Source organism: Cygnus olor, chromosome 7 (genome assembly GCF_009769625.2).
Source record: "Cygnus olor isolate bCygOlo1 chromosome 7, bCygOlo1.pri.v2, whole genome shotgun sequence".
NCBI classification, from domain to species: Eukaryota; Metazoa; Chordata; class Aves; order Anseriformes; family Anatidae; genus Cygnus; species Cygnus olor.
In genome coordinates, this window is record NC_049175.1 from 35,376,563 (window position 1) to 35,397,423 (window position 20,861).

A 20,861-nucleotide genomic window follows, 5' to 3' on the forward strand; every position below is an offset into this window, starting at 1 on the left:
CGTAGCGCTGAAAAATTGCTCTTTCAATGCCCACACTAATCCTTTGCTTTTGGCATTTCAGTACTTTTGTGTAGGCCTGCTTTGTTGTTGCGCTGGAAGGAGGAGGACGGTGAAGGCAGCAATCTGTGCCAGGAGAACTGCGCGGTCTGTACGCAGAGCTCGGCCGAGGAGGAGGAGATCTGTGGTGCTGAGACACAGGACCTGTTATCCTGCTCTGTACGAGCGAGAGGTGGCTTTGGGATGGTTTTGGGCACTTGTGACTTTGTTCTTCTTGCTTACTCTCTTCGTCCTACCGTTCCTCATTCACCATCAGTGTGCCCTCTGAAGTCAAGGTGCTTTCCCTGTCACTGTAGGCTCTGTCTGTAAGCCAGCACAGGCATGCCTGTGATCGGGTTGGTGAGGAAATGTGCTCCACAGGTATGACCTGGCAAATACAGTAGGCTCCCACAGCTGTAGATGAGATCAGTCGTAGCTAACGATGCTTAGGACTGGAAAAGAGAGCGCTTTAGTTCTTTGTCTACAACTTTGAGAAAACGTCATCCTCTTTACACAGTAATGTTAGTGTAAATACAATAGGTGGTCAGATAAAGGTGTCTGGGAGGCACGTAGCTCGTGCCAGAGGCATCACACTTAACCCTCCCTTCATCTTTTTAAAGGTCTTCTCCAGGCAGAGCTGCCCTCCTCTCCTAGCTCACCTAAAGCCAGTTGCCACCAGCAGGGCTACAAGGACCTGGTGCCCCATTGATACCGAACACCGTCCCCGAGCTGCGGGAGGTGGCACGGGGTCCCCAGAGCTTGAGCTGGTTCTGTGCTGCCTCTGGGGAACGGCAGCGGGGTCCGCGGCTCAAAGCAGCCTTGGTGTGCTGCCGTTACTTCTGGTAGCTCTTGTGCGTGGCTGCTTAAGTTTTCTCTGATGTGAACCTATCCCGTAAGGAGAAAACACACTGTAAATAGTATCCTTCTACACGGTAAGGAGTGGGGGTATCTAATTACAATAGCGAAGGAGCTTCTTCGGTCGTGCCAGTTCAGTCTGTGTGGGGGAGAGGAGCATCGGGATGCTGTGTTAGACCGTGGTAACCAGGAGATTGACTTGCACTGGCTAGGTGTTAGCCACGCATATTTTAGTGCTTAAGTAACCGTGTTCCTTGCTTGTGAATTGTAGCAAAAAACTTTTTAGAAGCTAAGTTATCGGCTACGTAACTGGCTTCCCAAACACTGAGCCTTGATCCATAATTCAAGCACAATGGGCAAGCCTGAAGTTAGATGGTGCAAATATTCCTAATGCTTCGTTTAGCTTAGAACTCCCCAAGCTAAAAATCTGTCGTGCTGAGAACTGGATTTTCCAAATTAAGCAAACTTTTTTCATTTTTTTTAAAGCAAGTTGTACTTCATGTACTTCATGTTTTAAATGGTGACTCAGTGTACAGTTGATCAGACAAGGCATATGCATGCAGCTTGCATGCTTTTTTCCTCCAATTTTTGTCTTTTCCTTAATTAAAGCATTGCTGTTTGCTCCAATCAAACATTCGATCTGTCATAACACCTTTTGATGTCAGACTGCATAAAAATTCACCCTGGAGGGGGTTAGCTGCTGGCTTGCATGGGAGCATGCGGTGTAGTTCAAGGCTTGTTTTGCAATCGTAGGGGTGAAATGCACTTCAGAGTTATTTGGGTTGTTTGCTTCACCATCTATCAGTGCTGCTGCAAGCTAAAAATTTGACTTTGTAGATATTTTTCACATAGGTTGTGTGTGTGTTTTTTTTTTTTAATAGGCCTTCCCTCCACGGCCACTGCTCGCTCAGCTGAGGTCAGTGGGAGCTGTCGTGGGTAGTAATTACCACTCGATGGCTGTTTGTCATCTTCAGTCACAAGAATTGGTCATTACAGTGAAGTTCACGTTACGTGGCCCTCCTCACTCTGACAGGCAGCGGTTAGCACTCTTGGGCATAAATTTTAATGACTTTTATTCATGGCTGCCTTTGATTCTTAATGTTGTTCAGCTTAAATGTTTGAGAAATGGTTAGCTGAAGTGTGAACTTGGTACTAAACTGTTTTTAATCTGTCAGGGTGTGAATTTTCCCCGACTTGGGGGCCTGGTACTAGGCAGCGACATTGCTCTCAGGGTCCCAAAGGCAAAGGTTTCCAATGGCTTCGTTTCTGGACACACCGAGCACCCACTGGTTCTCTTAACTCCGGTGACAGCTAGGATGTCCAAGAAAGCTAAATAAGGACCAGGATACTGGATTTAGTTGTTGAGCTTTAACTATCCAAGGTCGGAAGAGTTCATATTGACTTTGTCTTTCTGGAGCTCACAAAACCTTAGCTGAAATAGTTCCCCACGAGTGGGATCAAACAGCCTGTCCCCTGTGCCGCTGTTCAGGAGGCGTGCCATGCAGTCATTGTTGTTAATGTTCCTCTGCTCAGAACAGTTCAAAATGTTAATTTTGGTTTGTTTTCTCACAGAATCCTCTTCTGCCATGGAATAGCAATTATGGCTTTGAAATACTGCTCCAGATACCTGGCAGCGAGGATTTATCTCTTTGTAATAATGAAAAAGTTAATAAAAAAAAAAAAATGGAAACAGGAATAGCTAGCTGGGCTTGTTTTGGTGTCAATAAAACCATCACTTTCTAAAACCTTCATTAAATACTGTTACTATTAGTACTGCAATCCGCTTGATCTGTATACATTTTTACCTGAGTGTCCTCTCCTGTATTCTTTAGGATCCTGCGCTGTATCCTGTTTTCTCTTTTGTATTTGTTGCTTTTTCCTATCTTTTTCGTTTCATATACTTTTCAGTTTTGCACTCAGATGTATTTACTTATTTCTGAACTCCAGCAAGAGGAATACAACTCAGAAAAGGGGCCAACGAAGCGTGTCGTGTATTCATTATTGTTAACACCGTAAGCTGGAATTTGATAAATTCTGGCAAACGACAAATCGCTGGAGGCTGAGCGGGGAGCTGGGGCTGGGCCTGTCCTCGTGCTGCGATTAGGCCTCACGGGCCCTCCTGGCTGTGCCCTGCTCGTGCACTCGGGGCTAAACTGATGATCGGATTTGAGATGAAGAAAGCGTTTTTCACCAGTTACCAGTTTTTGTAGGTGGAACTTCAGGGGCTGGCCCTCCTGGGGCAGGGCTGGCCCTCCTGGGGCAGGGCTGGCCCTCCTGGGGCAGGGCTGGCCCTCCTGGGGCAGGGCTGGCCCTCCTGGGGCAGGCCTGGCCTGTTCCTTGGGCTCGCTTGAGTGCTGGAGGACGTTGCTGTGGTGAGCGGGGATGCGCCTGGGGCTGGTGGCAGGTCGCTGTGTAAGCGTGCCTTTTGGCCTCGTGCTGTAGGTTTTCAGCTGGAGGTTTTTTCTGGAAGTGCTTTGTGACCTGTAATGAGCACGGCACGTGTAGCTGGTGTCCTGTGAACTCTGCGGGGCTAAAGAGCTGTGAAGATTTCCTGCAGGTGGGGAGGCTGCTCTGTTACCCATGGGGTGTGTCCGGGGCTTTCTCTTCTGAACATCCCAGAGAGTACCTGGAGCACCTGATCTGCGCGCAGATCGTGTCCCTGGAAACTAATGTGGAACAAGAAGGAACTGGCTGGCTGCGGGATGGCAGAAAGCTTTGAGATGACTTAGTACGACCCGATGTCAGTACTATGAAACGAGGGGGGGTGACTGGCTGCTCCCACCAGCAACACAGATCGATGGGGCTGCCCCTGGTGCTTGGGATTTCTGAAATCACGGAGTCCCAGAATGGGTCGTGTTGTTTTTAAATACACTATTCATGCAGTAAGTTTATGAACGATTGAGAAATCATTCTTTGATACAGCGGTGTAAATTGGGGTTTTCTGAAGACGTTTTATAGGTTTGCTGTGTGCTGAGCAGCCAGTGAAAGACAGTGCGGGTTATTGCAGAATTGCATCAGATTGACACAAAGTGCTGGAAACAGACAAGTCCAACAAGAAATTAATTGAAAGTATTGTTACGGAGAAACAAAGCTGTATAAATAGATCGAGACTATCTTTAAAAAGTGGACATGTGGCTTTTTAGACTTGCTCTTGAGATATTAGTGAAATGAAGAACTTGACCAAATGTGGCCGAAGCTGTACAGAAAGATTGAACGTGGCAATGATGCATCATAAAATCATTTGTGTGGAGAAATAAACATCTTGAAAGCTGTGTTGTCTTGCACGTGCTAATAGCAGTGTTTTCTCTGTCCAGCCCTTTATAACTATGACGCCAGGGGACCAGACGAACTTTCCCTACAGATCGGCGACACTGTGCACATACTAGAAACATATGAAGGTAAGCCTGCAAAGCTTGCATTTTAAAACCATTGGTCTTACAATTTCATTGCTTTTCTGCTAGTGACTTTATCGTTCCATATTATCAGGTGATGAATTGCTTGCTTTCTTGCTAAAGGACAAAACACATTATTTTTAAAGAGCCCAGAATTAACCAATGCTAGATGTGAACGAAGAAGCGTGTGGTCGATACCTGGTGAATACCCATTTCCTTTTCTATGAAAGATGGATGTTCTCACGGCTTTATTTGTATGGATCGATTGCAGTTATCTATCCTATGTTTAGAGAAATGATAGATGTTTTTGGGATACCCTTGGGTAATGCAGAGGAGCCTGCTGCTAAAAGAAGTTTAATCTGAATTTGAAAGTCACCTGGGTCCTAAATTATTTACGTCTCTCTTATGATGGATACATGTGTTACAGTGCCACAGACTGACTTCAGGCTTTTCAGATGCTTTGCTTGTTTTGATATTAAAGCTGCAGAAGCGTTACATTTACCAAAATCTTTCCTCCTTGATCCATATAAAAGGGAATGTGAATGCTGAGTTTGATAATCACCAGAATGTGAAAATATGTCATAACACTTTTCTGCTTTTGCTTGATCCAGTAGTGAGCCAAGTAAAGTACAGCTCTGTTATTATATCCTTGACTTTAAGGCATGCTGCAGCTTGGAAAGGTACAAGTAACATTTAACTAAGCTGTCTATGTTGAAAATACTGTAACAATTTTTGTATTGTGTGAGTTGCTTTAATGTATGAATGCAACTTGTTTTGTTTTGGTGACACTGATCTTTTGGTACATCTGTGTGATAAATTTGTTTTAGATATTGGCTTAATAGAGTTTTTTCATCGTTACATTTACTAAACCGATGTTATTTCAACAGAAGTAACGAGCTTTATTCATTTCTATGTGCAAGTTAATTTTCTTGTTGCTCTTTGGTTGGCATTTCCTTACAGGGTTCAGCTTGCCACTGTAATGGCAAGTTTGACTATGCAAAGTAATCTTGCCATCATCTGATATTATATGATTTAATGATCTTTTAATGCAAAAAAGTAAATGCAAATGGAATTATTTAAATATTATGCAGCTTTATATTTTTATATATAAATAAATGGGTTTATTTGATGAATGTGGGAGAAACTTTGAATCCCGACTAGGGCATGTGAAACCATGGCTGCTGCTAATTTAATGGGATGGTGGGGATGACTCGCTTTTTCCCTTAGACTTCAATAACAGAAAGGCCTTTGTGGTCTCAGCTCATGGTTGTTTGGCTTTGGGCACATGGGATGAGTTTACGTTAAAAGAAATGCAAATAAATCAATGTTCTTCCAAACGTTTTATACAACAGTTACTCATTACTTACCTGCTGTGATGGGAAACGAGGTGCTGTAATTGTTACCTCTCCCCACAGAGCTGTCATTATCGGGTAATTATTTCAGCTTTTTGATCTCTAGGTTTCTCTTCCCACAATGTGTGCAGCTTGCCCCGCAGGTGTCTTGGTGGCTGCAGCTGCCTGGTGCCCCGGCGGGCCTGGTGCCCCTGTCACCGAGCCCTTCAAGTCAGGGGATGTCTTCGTCCCCTGGGGCTTGTAGTTGGCTGCTTCTCCGAATCCTCTTTGTCACAATGAAGTGCTAATGATAAATCTTAGCACGATTGATCTGCTCTCCTCAGACAGAAGGTGTGAGAAGATGAAGGCTGGGTCTCCTGGGCGATGTTTAGGGCTTCTGTAGGATCCCAGGGGGACGGGTTGCTAGCAGGAACGTGGCTGATACCTCCTGAAAGTGCTGCTTAGAGGACTAGGTGGTCTTCAGACGTCCCTTCCAACCACGGCCATTCTGAGGTTCTGTGATCGATGTGAAAATGTAGAGCTTTGGAATTCGTTACCGAAACGCTTTCATCTTTTAAAATTTAATCAAAGAAAACATCTTTTTCTCTGAAACGCAGAAGCGGTTTGTACAAATATCTTCATGTGCTGATTCTGCAAAGATCGAGGCTTGTTACAGACAGCCCAGATTTTTATCGATGTTAAGATATTGGTAATGAATGTGCGCACTCATTGTTAAATCTCAATGCCTCTGCTCTTCCAGGAACCAAAGAAAAGAGGGAGCTCATTCCTCATACTAACAGGGAGAGAATAATTGATCTTGAAAGTGAAATTAATGTATTTCTTTCAGGTGGAATTGCAGAGGAATTTATTTTTCAATTAGAAAACTTCCTCTCACACTTTTTAATGCGAACCTTACAGGAAAAGGCAGACAGCAAAGCCGTGTGACTTCATAAATAGCTTTCATGTGGCAAGAGAAGGATTGTTTTCCATAGCAGATGTCCCAAAACAAATATTTGCCATGTTCTGAATTAACTCTGGCCTGATCTTTGTTTTAATTCTGTTTCTTTGGTGGAATAGGCAAAATGAACATATGACCGATAATAGCCATTCACCTTAATAAATCACATTTAAGTGTAACAGTAAATAAGCCTCAAAACTCCGTGTGTACCTTTGAGCAGCAGTTATTTCTAGAGCTGCTATGGAAAGGAAGCCTGGCTTCCAAAAGAGGTATTTTCAACGGAATTACTCCTGATACTTTGAGAACACTTTGGTGCTGATTGCAGCATTTTTTTAATGCAGTTAATACTTTATCTAGTGAACTGCATAGTAAGTAGGTGCATCATTCAAGAGAAACAACAGAACCTGCCAAATTTTTCCCTTCCTGTGCCTTTACAGCTTTAGCAGAGACAGACGCTTCATTTCTTAGTTGGGCATTTACTTGGCCGGGCATTTCCAGCCATTAAATCCCGTGATCTTTTTAAAGGAGAGGCTGGAAACCCTGTAACACATAACGAAGCCACTTAAAAGCCTAGGTCGCTTTCGAAAGTATTAATAGCATCAGCCTGTTCTCCTCTTGCTGGCGTTTTGTCTGAAACCAAATTGGCAGTAAATAAAGCGAGGAGGGTTTGCAGTTGTTTGCTGGGTACTTCACTGAAGTGTCTGACATCAGATGTTTGCTCTCTTTGCTCTCTAGTTGTTTTGTTTTTTTTTTTGGCCTCCAGAAAAAATGAGGTTATCAGGGACTAAAATTAGGCAGGGACACCTTCTTAGTGTCACTGACACCCGTGCACACACTCCTGCCTGCATCCCGTGCTGCGTTTGGTGTGGCGGCTGGGTGGGCCTGCCCCAGCAGTGCTGCTCTACTCGGTCTTCCCCTTCTTGGCCAGGGTCTGACAATAAATGCATTTGCTGCAGTTTGAAGAAAAGTAGCAATTCTGTGACTTTAATTCCTTTATTTCATGTCTGTGGGGGACCTGGTGGCTTTTGGAGTGCTTGTCTGCGTGTGGAGAACTTATTTTTTAGTGGATGGAGAGCTGTGAAAGTGAACAGGCCGCGTGTTTGGGGACATTGGTTGGAGATGACTTCACCATCGCCCCTGGATTTAAACTACATCGCTCTGGCAGGTGTTAGTGGTGTGGCTCAGTGCTTTCAGCTGAAGCAGGGAGCTCGGCTCCCCTGGCCAGGCGGGCATGGCAAATGGGTTGCAGGCCTGGAGCCAGCATGGAGATCGTTTGGGTGGTGCCCGCCAGCGCAGGACGGGCCTGGTTGGACTTGCCCGGCAGCTCGAGGACCTCTTTGTTACACCAGAGCCTAACCAGTTCTCCGAGGCAGGTTCCTGCTGCTTCACCTGCCGTCTCTGGTAGCTGTTCCTGCGGAGGTTCTGCGGAGAGGAGCTGGCGTCGCTTCGTAACCCGCGAGCGCAGCGCGGTGTCCTCGGTCAGGAGAGGTGTGGGGTGGGAAAGGAGGTGGCAGAGACCCCACATGAGCGTGGAGCTGAAGAACGTGTGATGGTGCCTGTGAACAGTCATGGTGTTCATCAGGTTAGACCCCACGACTTCAAAATTTGGGCTTGTTCATGTAAAACTGAGCTGATTTAATGCTTTAGTAGGACTGCAGTCTGCAGGTCTCTGCCCCTTCAGCCAGCACCAGCAGAAATGCTTTGTCCTCCTTGCACCCGACCTGTTTTCCCCTTTACCACTGGAGAGCAGACTGAAAAATCCCGTGTGCTTGAGACTTCAGTTTGTACTCCTAGTCGCAGGGTGTATATTAATGAATTTATCAGCAGGTGCTATCTACCTGGAATTTTCTTCCTGCCCTGGTTATTATCAGCAGTGGGGCTGTAGTGTTCTCCTAGCTCTTGATTGCCACCCGTGCTGATCAGCAGGCCGTGCATGCATGTGCTCGACAAAACCCAAGTGAGTTGAGGCAATCTGTGCCTCCTGACCCCAAGTAAGATCTCCCCAGATCTCAGAGCGCAGCTCGCTTCTCACCCCACGATGGCCAGCAGGAGAGCGAGCCGTGGCAAACGGGAATACAGGGTGCCCAAATGCAGGTTTACGAGACGCTGCCTCCCAGTTTCCCACCTGCCTTTGATGACAGCAGAGCTTGCCTGGGCTGAGCAGTCCCTTGCGTCGGGTGTTTGTGCCCGAGCGGTCCCGCACATCGGGTGTTCCCTGCCTTGCCCTGGGCTGGGGCCACAGAGCTCCTTGCGCCAGCAAGCGTGTGCTGTGCAGCCGTTAAAGGCAAAGCCCTCCGAACACAGTGCTTCCCACAGCCATCTGAGAGCTTGTCCTCACAAACACTGCGCTTCCTGATGCTGTGTGACCCCTGAACAATTACTGGTAGAGTTTTTTTGAAGTGTTTGGGTGCTTTAAGGATCAGTGGTTGGGGTCCTCGTGCTGATGCTGTGCAGAGCGAGTCTCCACCGGGATGCCCTGGAGCAATGTGCAAGTAACTTCAGACCCACAGAACCCTTTCCCCCTGTGAATTACCTGTTCCTAGGCTCTGATTGTTATTTCTAGTTGTTTTATGAAGCTGTTCTGACACTTCATCGTGTTTTTATTTTTTACAAACTCCATCAGAGCCTTTGCCTGCTTTTGTGTTTTGATTTGTGAACTGTAAATCCCAAATTATTCTGGTTTTCTGATGAGGTGACAAATGGCTAATCTGCATTTGAGAACTTGCATTTGATGAATTTAAATAGGTTTTAAATTCAAACTAGGTGAACTGTATGTACCTGTAAAGTTAATGCTCTTAAGTTGGTTTTATTTATGTTGGTAAATTACCGATTGAAACGAAATGCATCACAGTTAAACACATCACGTAAAATACCACCTCTGTCATGCAGCGTTCTCCGTCACTTTGTTTACCATCACTCGGATTTTATAGCTTTCAGAGGAGGCTTTGTTGTAGCCAGGATGTGAATTCTGTAGAGAACTGAGCTTCAGGAGCGTGTCGGTGGGGGATGAAGCACGTTTGCAACACAAGGCACAGGGTTGTTGGGCTGGGAAGGAGCAGTTGTTGGGCCACGTGAATAAATGCTTCAACACTTTCTCCTTTTTTCCTCCTAGGTTGGTACAGAGGCTATACGCTAAGGAAGAAATCCAAGAAGGTGAGTGCTGCCCGAGCGGACGGGGCTGTGTGGTGTCGCTGGCAGTGTGCTAGAGCCGAGCTCTCGGGCACGTTGTGTTACTGCATCGTAACAACCCAGCGTGTCTCCGCTGACCTGAACTGGGTGCGCTGCCAGCCAGCGCTGAATGTGATTTTTGTCTAATTAACTGGAACTTAACTGCAGCGAGGCCTGAAAACTGACTTGAATATCTGTTTTTTTTGCAATGTAAGGGTGGATGTACGCACGGTTACTCTGGCTGGCTGGGTGTGTATCAGCTCTGTTCTGCAGTAACTTGTGTGCCAAAGCCTCTGCCCTTGTAAAAAGTGAAGAACTTCACAGCCTAGCTGATCTGCTTAAAGGCTGACAGTTTGCTCCGCTATCTGCTAAACAATATATTGCTTGTGAAATGCAATTTCGTCTTGGGAAGCGATGAGATCCACGTTGTGATTTTCAGTCATTCTCCATGAGAGGGGCAGTAATCTTCTGCTGTGCAATTTTGCCTAGTTGTTAGGCTTCAAAGTGTGCGTAAAGGGCTGCTGTTTATAGCAGCGTTCCTGAAATAGTGAAGGAAACAGCACAAGTGCTGCTTGCAATGTTTTTTCTTTATTTTACTTTTTTAACTTTACTTTATGGCAGCAATTAATCAGAGTTGCACAACTTTTCTTTTTTTCTTTTTAATTTTAAATTAAAACACAAAATTTTCACGTTTGCATACAGAGGGATGTTTTAAGTTGTTCCTGCATGTCTGAAAGTACAGAGTTAGTTCTGTGGTTCATCCCACCCATTTCCTAACCAGGCCTGTTCTATGTTTTTTCTACTCTATTTTGATATTTTCTTTTTTTTGGAGATACGCTAAATTTCTTACAAACCATATTTCATGAGCATGCCTTGTTCAGCCTAAGCAGAAATTACGCATTCCTCTTAGCTTAAATTAATTCCAGGTGTTGCTGAATTTGTCCAACTGAAACTAAATGTAGTAACTTTTTAAAAACAAACTGATTTTGTGATATTATATTGAGTTGCAACCATTAAAATGACTGTACTGTCTGTTGAAGAGGTTTTTGGCTTGTAATGCTAATGATAGGTTGATGATAGAAGATGGTACGTGATACAAAGCTTGTGAACTAGTGGTTGCAACACAGGATGACTGTGTTCTGCATGTCCACATGTCCCTATTTGCGTCACCCCAAATGAGCCAGGCAGCCCAGTGTAATGCATGCTCTCAACCCATATTTGTTTTAACTGGGAGCCCATAAACCTTGGAGAAAACACGTGGGGAACAGAAGCAATACCTTACAGCAGGAGAAGAAAGCTTGGTTAGACCTGAGGAAGAGCAAATGGCAAGACCTGAATTACGGGTGGAATGTCATTTTAGAATACATTTATTATCAAATAATTTGTTTGGAGTCTTTAACACTCTCAAAAGCAGCAAGTCTGTCCTAATTTGTATATGATCACTTAGAACAGGCCAGCTCTGCTGATTTCAGTGTGGTGGAGTCTCTCCTTGTCGAGGATGCAGTAACACCTTCTTGAAAGGGCATGCAATGTAATGTTTAAATATACTTAAAAAAAAAAAAAATCTGATTCTTAAGAGGATGTGAACAGCTCTGTGCAGACCTGGCAATGTATCTTGGTGGGTTGGTAGGGAATAGATATGTTATCTGCACCTGGCTACTTTAAATAACTTCTTTCTCTCCCTCTCAAAGGGCATATTTCCTGCCTCCTATATTCACCTTAAGGAAGCAATAGTTGAAGGAAAAGGGTGAGTTTCATTTGAAAAATCACGAAAATCCATTTTCCTATTTGTATGGATACAATTTCAGTGTTTTATCAGATAACTTGTACTTGTTTCCAGTTAGTTACAGAGCTTATGCCAGTGCTGTGTGTGTGTTTGACAAGCAGCTCACCTTAGGCTCAGGGGTCTGCTGTCGGTGCTGCGCCTAGCTTAGCTGCAGCTTCATGGAGCTGAGCTGCTCTGCAGTGATGAAGAGCTTCGGAAGAACAGATAATTTACTAATTTGCTTTGTAGGTTTTATTAGTCCCTCGATTCGTAGCTACTGAGATGAACTTGATCCAGCCCATCTCCATTTTAGTTCAGATTTCACTTTTCCCAACTTTATCTTCTAACCCTTGAGTTTTAATAATTCTGCCTGGTCTGCTAAAAGAGAGCTTTGCTACGAGATACCTTCCTTTTTATGCAGATGAAGTTTAAGTCGCTTAATTCCCCCTTCATTAAATCTTGTGGGCTGGACCCCTCACTGACAGCTGTTACCCAGGCATCGTTTCCTACCTTGCAGAGAAGCTCTGCCGAAGCGCTGCCTTCCAGTGAGGGGTGGTTGTCTTCTGATCTCCCGCTCCCCTGCCTGATGCGTGAGGCTATGAGTAGTTGGGGCTTTAACAGATGTAAAAGCTTGGATCCTTATATGTCAAATCAGTGTTGCTGGACATGGATATAAAAGTTCAAAAAATCGGTGTAAAAGATACTTCTTAAGAAAAAAGTAGAAAATCAGAAAAAAAGTGACGTTAATAAATAATTAGCCAGGTATGAAATGTAGTGTAACAGGATTAAAATACTATATTCCTTTGTGCCTGATTTATTTTTATACGCTATTAAATATGTAAATGATAAAACTGCTAATCATATGATTGCTGCATAATGACATCTTTCTTGCTGATTACAAAACTACTTTTGAGTACCCCACTTCTGAAATATTAAAAGACCTAGCTGTTGTTTCATCCTTGGATGGCACAATTTTAAAACAAGCCATACAGAAACTTAATGGTAACGACCTGCATGCTTCATTTTCTTTGTAAGACCAATAGTTTTGAAAATCAATTAGGCATTGTGGCGTTGTGCGTGCTGTACATCTGGCTTATATCTTGGTTGCTTCATGTAAAATGAGTATCTCAGTAGCAAATGGTATGGTGAGGTATGTATCGGTGTCTTTTGACTGTAGAAACAAGTGGGGAAAAAAATGGTGAGCTCAGTAGCATAGTCTCAACCCTTTTATATATATCCTTTACAAATATATCTTCTATGTCACACGACGGTAGTGGCTTGCACTGCTTCTCCTGTACGTGATGATAGATTTTTTGCTAACTTATGAATATGTAGTGGTGTTATTTTGAATCTGTCATTGCTGAATTGGTTTTGGAAATGACCGGCTCCTTCCCAGAAATGACTCTGCTGTCTTACCCCAAGCTATTACTTAACTCTGACTTGTTTCTCGTCTTTTTAAGACAACACGAAACAGTTATACCCAATGAGCTCCCGCTGATTCAGGAGGTTACCACAACGCTCCGGGAGTGGTCTATAATATGGCGGCAGTTATACGTTGTAAGTACCAATTCCATTAAACGGGTACAATACTCCATGGTTTGAAAAAAGCAATGCTATGAAAGGTACATTAAGAAGAGTGGGGAAACTTAATGGATTTCCCCTTCTCCTACTGTTTCTGAAGGCTGTTTAATGTTCAAACAGTATTCAGCATCATCTGTGTTAAGGCACAAATCTCAGTAGTGTTTACTTGAATATTTTCTAGAACACTGTATTTCTTGGCAGAATCAGGTTTTTAGAGTGATACCTTGATACAGCAGTAATTTGTTGAGCAGTTATGACTGACTAGACAGAAAATCCTTTTTTATGAAGTGGTGTTATCCAGAACACACCAGCTTTTTGAGATAATAGATCAGATTTTTCCAAATCTGCAGACAATTGCAGTAAAGAAATGGAGAAAATTGTTCTGAGGGCAGTTTTTAAGGCTGTTAATCTTTATGAGAAATTTGACTATTTGATGTCAAATTCGTGGGTATAAACCTCTACCTTTGAAGATTCATCCTTGCAGTTCTCTTACATGTCATTGTTCTTGCACTTGAAGTTGATTGATTGCTTTACATATATTGACCTTAAATTACATGCTTTAAATTAGTATTTTTATATGTTTTAAGTTCTAAACACAGAACATACTCCTAGGAATTTATAGCAATAAGCATTCTGAATTTCGCAGATGGGTTAATAGAAAAATACAGTAGCTATGAAACTGCACAGATAAAAGCACTCATAAGTAAGGTGTAAGTAGTGTTCCACATAAACCTGAAAAAAGTGGTTCAACTGTAGACCAGCATTGAATTGTTGAAGGTAAGGTACCCTAGTTCTGACTTCTCATGCTCTGATTGTGTAAGGTCACTATCATGAAATAATATGAACATTGAAGTGTTGCATTTAAAGTCTGGTTTAATGGAGAATATCTGTTCCTTATAATGTTCCTTATATGCTTGAAATCTTCAATCATAAAAGTAGAAGCTGTATAATGAGGAGCGAATATTATAACGTTACTGAGACCACGAGCTACTACTAAGGACTATTGCTCTTAATACAGAAAAACTGGAGATGGCAAGAAATGAGAAATTACAGTTTTAATGTGCCTAGTTCATGCTTAGTTTACTGTTAAAGGTTATTTGAAGGTAGACAGAAACCAGAATTTCTGAGCACCTGACCCAAAACCCATTGCAGCTAATCAAAAGTGTCCTATAGATTTAAGTTGGTTTGAATCATACCCACGAAAGTAAAAGTTAAGGTTAAAAATAGTGTGCTGGAAGTGGTCCTGTGTTGCAGTAGATGAGATGAAGGACAATACACTATATGAAGAGAAACATTATATGCAAAGAGTTTTAATGTGACATGAAACTAGGGAGATAAAGTGTTGAGGATCAGGGAGGAAATAAATGGGCAGGAGTGAAATAGGAGGAACAGTCTGCAGTGGACACAGGGAGAAGCTGAGAGAGACAAGGTAAGAGCATTTGAGAGAGACTTTTCTTTTTTTTTCAGTAATTAATGTGAATATAGAACAGAGAAAATTAAAATGTCACTAGATCCAACTGTTTAGTAAACAGTATGTTGGCCGGATGGTGAAACCTGTGTTAGTATTTACGTGTGGTTCCACTGCTGCATGTTACTGAAGACAGTGCAGATTATGTTTTGGTCCTGATGTCTCTCTTCGTGTGTGTGGTTATCCTAATATGTAACCTGGTACTGCTTCATGCCAGAGAAACACCGCTTCCAGAACCAGCAAAGACTGGGTTGAGGAAGTTCTAAAGTTTTCCTAATGAGGGAGTCACTTGTTCTAAGTGCTCACGTGTACCATCTCTGTGGTCATGTATTTACTTCTGTGAAGACGTGAGCAGTTGCGGAATGCTGCAATGCTTCTCTAAGAGCTCTGAATTCAGGAGCAAGCAAATTGGATGCTGCCAGTGGCCTCAGTTCACTGGCAGAAAGGGTTCCAGTCCCAGACACAGCTGTAGTTTGAGTAGGTACATCATTGGGTGAGTTTTGTGTCATCATTTGTATCTCAAGGGTATCTGTCAGATTAGCTGTATACAGTCAAATGCCAATGAGAGGTTCAAGGGGTTTTGGTTTTGGTTGGCTGGAGGTCAAACTGGTCAGTTTACAGGCTAGAAGGATCTTCCGTGTTGTCCACATCTTGCATATCAAAAGTTGCTAAATGACCATGGCTATCCCTTTATTCAGTCCACAATTTGTGTTTTTGAATACTGAATAGGCTTTCAGTTCTGATTTGCAGATAGTGGAGGAGGTGGCATGTTGTTCGTCTTAGTAGTTTGATTGCCTGCAGCACTGAAAATCATGAACCTCTTTCTCATTTGAATTTGTCTGCATTTAGCTTCCAGCTACAGGAGCCTGTTGTGTCTCTCTCTGCTACATTAAAGAGCTTTTAATAACCGGTATTTTCTCTCTGTGAAGGTTCTCACACTATAATCAAGTCAGCTTTTTGATAATCTGAACAGACTGACGTCTTCACGTTTCACAGTTAGATACTTTTTTCCCCCCTGAGTCTTGGAGTCATATTCTTTTCCTGCACCTGCAATTTCTTGTTGTCTTTCGTAGGTAGCAGAATGTTTTAACTTTATTTTAATTATTTAATTCTAGTTACTTTCACTCAAATAACGCCTGGGTATAGTCTGAATGAAGGATAGCTGTGCGTAGGCTAAATAATATGGTGTTGTAGGGTGTTTAGAAAGGTGTATTCTTAAGAGTGTATTGAGCTAATGGCTTAGCTAGATTTTGAGGGTTATGAAGATTGTTTCTGGGTAAGGTCAAAGCATTCAGAGCCTTAGAATTGTCCTTTTCTTGACGTTGACTTTCACAATAAAGATAGGCCATTGTGCTGTAACTTTGTGCATAGTATTGTTTGTTTGCACTGTTCAGACCAATGTCAAATTTTGTTTTGTGGTTGAAGATATGTTCTTTAATCTCTGAGTATAAAATGTTCTGGAAAAGGGCATTTTCAGTATGAAACTTTATCTTCCTATGTTCTCGCTTGGCTGTGTATTGCCAAGGAAAGTTTGCACATGCTGTTGTGCACTCCTTAATATCCATAGTTCCACTCGTTATAACCAATGAAGGTATTTAACTTTTTTCTATAAGGCTTTGGGCTTTCCTGGTTTTCTACTTTCGTTCAGATGTTATCTGTGCACTCGCAAGGTACAGATTTGGTTGGCTTTGCTCACTGAGGAACTGTAAAGTATCATTTGGAAGATTTAACTTCATAGGGTTGGTGGGCGAGAAAAGGATTCTCTAACGTGTTGCACAAGGAGTACTGCAGAACCCGAACCTCTTGTTATTACAATTCACTGGTTTTAGTTCTGTTCTACTTGGTATAGAGAGTCACTAAAAGAAGGTACTATATGAACCAAGAAGAGATCTTTGCATTCAATGCCTGTTTCCCATGTACCCTTTAAAATGCATATTTTATAATAGTAATTTATTACATGCATTTAAAAGATGTTCAGTATGTTTCAAAACTAACTTCTACCCATTTTTTGCCCCTCCAAACAGCAAGATAACAGGGAAATGTTTCGGAGCGTACGCCACATGATATATGATCTTATCGAGTGGAGATCTCAAATACTCTCTGGGACTCTACCCCAAGATGAGCTCAAAGAACTGAAAAAGAAAGTGACTGCAAAAATTGATTATGGAAACAGGTTTGTGAACAATATTTTCCAAGTGTTTGTGATGAAAAGCAGATCAGCTTTGTATATTATACCTTAGCTGTCAATGATGTCTTACGGGATTCTTTTATTCCTGTGTTTATGCAAATGTAATAGTAGTATATTAAAAGTCCTGTTAAACCGTGATAAAGAATGAAGTTGATATAGCATCTTTTTAGTATAGAATTTATTATATATTATATTAAAGTAGAATCAATACAGAACGCTTCATGACACTAGAAATTTTATATTAGTATGAAGTTGTGACTTTTTTAAGGTCAGTTAAAAAGTGCAAGTAGTGCCTCTGTTCAAGATGTCATTTAAACTCTGTTTGCTGGTGCAGCATAAACAGCTGTTGCCTTCTCAGTGCCACCAGCTGTGTGTGCCCTGAAGTCACTTATGCTGTAATGTGATGTTGAAGGATTTGGCTCAGAAGCATAGTTTAGCTCATTGTTGCTCTCTTTATATAGTAAGTGGCTTGTACCAAAAGATTAACAGATTTAAAAAACAGAAGTGAAATGAAAATTGTGAAAAAAAAAAAATTAAAAATAAAGATATGACATCAGAATAAGTTGCAGAAGTCAGGTATGTTAGTAATTCTGTTGAATTCATTTTTAATTATAGAATAACTTCCAAACAGTGATCAGGATCAAAGCAATTATTATTATTTTTTAAATACAGGTGGTAGGATGCAAGTTGTCCATACAGTTTCCCTTTCGATTGAAAAATGAGAAATCATACCTTCCTCTTAAATCAGGAAAACATTTGAGGGAATATTTTGAATACTGAGAGAGCATCGTAGTACTGTGCACTGGGGACTGAAAAACTATTTGGCAAACCAGTCTTTAAATCCCTTGTGATGGAAATAACTCACCAGGTTTCAGCTATTTGTACTTTATTCCTTAAGAGCTGTCAAACTTGCAGTATTCCTGTTTGTGCACTTTATCAGCAAAAGCCACAATTCAAAAAAAAAAGTCAATAACCCCATTCAGTCAGTAATTTAGCATGTATAATCCAAGATACGGGCTGTTGTACCCCAGTAGACAATTAACCAGATGTTGTTGATATTATTTGTTCGGCTACTGTATTTTACCATCTGTCTAAGGAGATGGTTAAAGTTACTCTGAATAACCTCCAGATGCTCACTATTCAAATACAATAGAACATCTTGTGCTAGGCTTTATATTCGTAATGTGCTGATGGACTAATTAAGTGATCAGAACGTTCTCTGCAGAGTACAGGAGGAGAGCGCGTTCGAACTTCCGAGTAAATCCCCACAACTGCAAGGATCCCATATGTTTTGTAATGTAGTCATATATTCGCTTCTGTCTAAAATAAGCATGAGCGATGATTTCGATATCTGGACAGAAAGAATTCATTATGCGTTTTATAAATGTTTTCTGATCTAATCATATCCTAACTTTTCCTGTTTTGTGAAAGGCTGATTTGTAAGTAAGATCTTCCTATAAATAAAGATGACAATTTTATTGCATGTTGTCGAAATAACCGAGGAAGTAAAAGTAGTCTTATGAAGCTGTGTTTATGTTGCTCGTCTGAAACTGGGTCAGATAATTTTGTCGGGAAAACATGTTTCTTGTTCGGTTGCAGAAATCTGTAACTGGGACGTTTAAGGAAAAATGTCATTTTTCTTTCTCCCGAGCATCGCTTTCAAGTTAAAGGATAAAACAAATTATGCCAAAGTAGTGTTTGCTTCTGTTCGTTTGACAATCTGTGCATACATCCTTGTCCCGTTCGTGTGTAGAGGCTAGGCGATTAGTTGCTCTCTGATCCAGAGTTACGCTTTCCTCTGGTCCGGTTGGGTGTCTCCTGCGGAAGATCGCAGCTCTCGTTCATCCCAGCCCGTACAGTTACGGTACAAGTAACCAGTAGGTGCATCCCCTGCTGCGACTGCTGTCCCAAGGAACGTGGTTTGGGCTGCTTTTCTCCTTGGCTTCAGTGGTGAAGCCCCATTCTCAGTAGGATGCTTGTCTGTGAGCTTGGTGGGCCAGGGGATGCTGAGGACTTGTGAGGTGCAGCTCCGGAGTCGAGCTGAGGAGGTGTTTCTTAATGAGCTGCTGCCTGCACACCGTGACTTGTGTGAGTGATGGTCATCCACCTTCGAGTTACTGCAGTGCAACTAAGAGGGTTTTCTGTATTGACTCTGCTCAGGGCGGTGTTTCAAACCTCCAGGTTTCCCTCGTGTCGGGGGGGCAAGGAGCTATCCACAGCTCGTGCTCTTCTCTTGCAGTGATTCTGGGTCATGTCCAAAGGGGATTTACTCTGATAAACCATGAGCCTCTGGGTGGCTTATCAAATTCTGCAAGTTTGATTTAAGCTTAATGATCAAACATTTCAAAGACAAAGTTACAGCAGCTCTCTCATGAGGGGTGACTACAGATTAGCCGATGATAATATTTGGGACCGTATGTATTAAAGGGGAGGTGAGAAGAGAAGATTGGTAGAGAAGCGCAGGTCAACCTAGACAGGAAGTTTCTTTATCCTGGGTTCCACTGCCAGCGCTACAGTAACATGGAAAAATTTAGAAAATCTTTCCTAAGACTGGGCTTGATTATGGCAGAAGCCTTCCTCGCCGCGGAAGATAATCGTGGATGTTAACACCCTGCTGCCAGAAATCTGGCTGCTGCCTTAAATGAAGAGAAACATCTTCTGCCTTGTTTTTTGTAGATTTCTGCTAAACCATGATTAATATGCTGCTGTGGCGGAGAACACGGAGTGGGAAGCAATGAACTGACCAATTTGCATGTGGCGTGAATGTAGATGGTGTTTGTTCGAACTGTCAGATGAATCAGAGGAGCAGACAACTTCTCCTGCAAATTTAGTTCTTTAAGAAATTACTTCCCCAGCTGTTCTGCTATTTAACTTACATCAGTTCTGTCTGTGCTGTGGGGAAAAAGTGACTTCCAGCCAGGAGTGATTATCTCCTGGGCTGGTAACGCGTTAAATGGTTTTATCACGTATCAACTAATGATTTCTACCATACATCAGGTGCACACGACTTTAACCATAAGCACTTTGCAGGAGTTTTTTTAAGCATTTACTTGAGCATTGTTAACTCACGAGCATGTTTTGGTTTCGTTCAGAATCCTTGATTTAGATCTGGTTGTTAGAGATGAAGACGGCAATATTTTGGACCCGGAGCAGACGAGCACAATTAGCCTTTTTCGAGCACACGAAATAGCTTCCAAGCAAGTTGAAGAGAGACTGCTGGAGGAAAAAGTAAGATGCAGCATGCAACTGTAGCTTTTCCCTTTGAAACATGCAATTGTAATTTAACTAGATTACTGTTGTTATTAGCATTGGTAATGAAGAATTTGATATGTCTATGCAGAGTTATCAGGCTTAAACGTTTTGTAAGAACTCATGTCGTAGGCTTTTTAATTTTTGTGTTTTTTTCCCTTTAAAGGGATTATTAGAAATCACAGTTAAGAGGTATCAATAAATCAGCTAGACTTGCCTTAGAGATGCAGCTGTAACAAACTTGCATGCTAGGTTTTCATGAGGTTTTATTTTTGAGAATCACGTAGAACAGTGTCCTCATATTTGTGGGATTTATGTATGCCAATCCTGAAAATTTGTTTGTTGAATTACAGGGGGAAACTTAAAGACTTTCTCAGATTTGAACAGGCAACCTCTTTGCAATTCTAATTTTTATTTTTAAAAGGAAAAACAATTCCATTGTGAGGAGTCTTCCCAGCAGCATGAGGTAGCGGAGCACGTTGCTCATGAGTGTGTCAGTGCAGCTTAACGAGTTACTGTGTCTTCCTGAGTGGTAAGGGGCATATACACACTTGCAGCCCTCAACAAACTTGCTGCAGAAATATGGTAATTGGAACAGAATTGAAACTAATGCATTTTTGCATCCAGAGTTGTTTCTTTGTCCCCACTTCAGCCAGTTTCCGTGGTCATATCCTGGCTTTGTGTTTTGTAAAAGGTAGAGTATATGAAATTATGTAGACATTGTCTAGACATCCTGTCCTGTCTTGTCTTCACATTGCTCACAGTGTTTTAAGAGGAGGCTTGTAACTTGCTGTTGAGCATCAGTTGCTTTTCAGGGACTTGGCAAACTGGTGCCGAAGCTCCAAGTCCTCGCAGCAGAGGACCTGGGGT

General features: G+C 42.3%; 1 protein-coding gene across 4 annotated transcripts in view; it reads left to right on the plus strand.

Annotated features, from left to right (window-relative positions):
- DOCK1 (dedicator of cytokinesis 1) overlaps positions 1–20,861 on the plus strand; it is a 283,861-nt gene that overhangs the window by 14,714 nt on the left and 248,286 nt on the right. For all 4 annotated transcript variants that reach the window (XM_040563057.1, XM_040563059.1, XM_040563058.1 and 1 more), the window contains exons 2-7: positions 4,206–4,289; positions 9,685–9,725; positions 11,432–11,487; positions 12,966–13,062; positions 16,579–16,727; positions 19,835–19,970. In XM_040563057.1, coding sequence (XP_040418991.1) covers positions 4,206–4,289; positions 9,685–9,725; positions 11,432–11,487; positions 12,966–13,062; positions 16,579–16,727; positions 19,835–19,970 — 563 coding nt within the window. The remainder of the gene's footprint in view (positions 1–4,205; positions 4,290–9,684; positions 9,726–11,431; positions 11,488–12,965; positions 13,063–16,578; positions 16,728–19,834; positions 19,971–20,861) is intronic.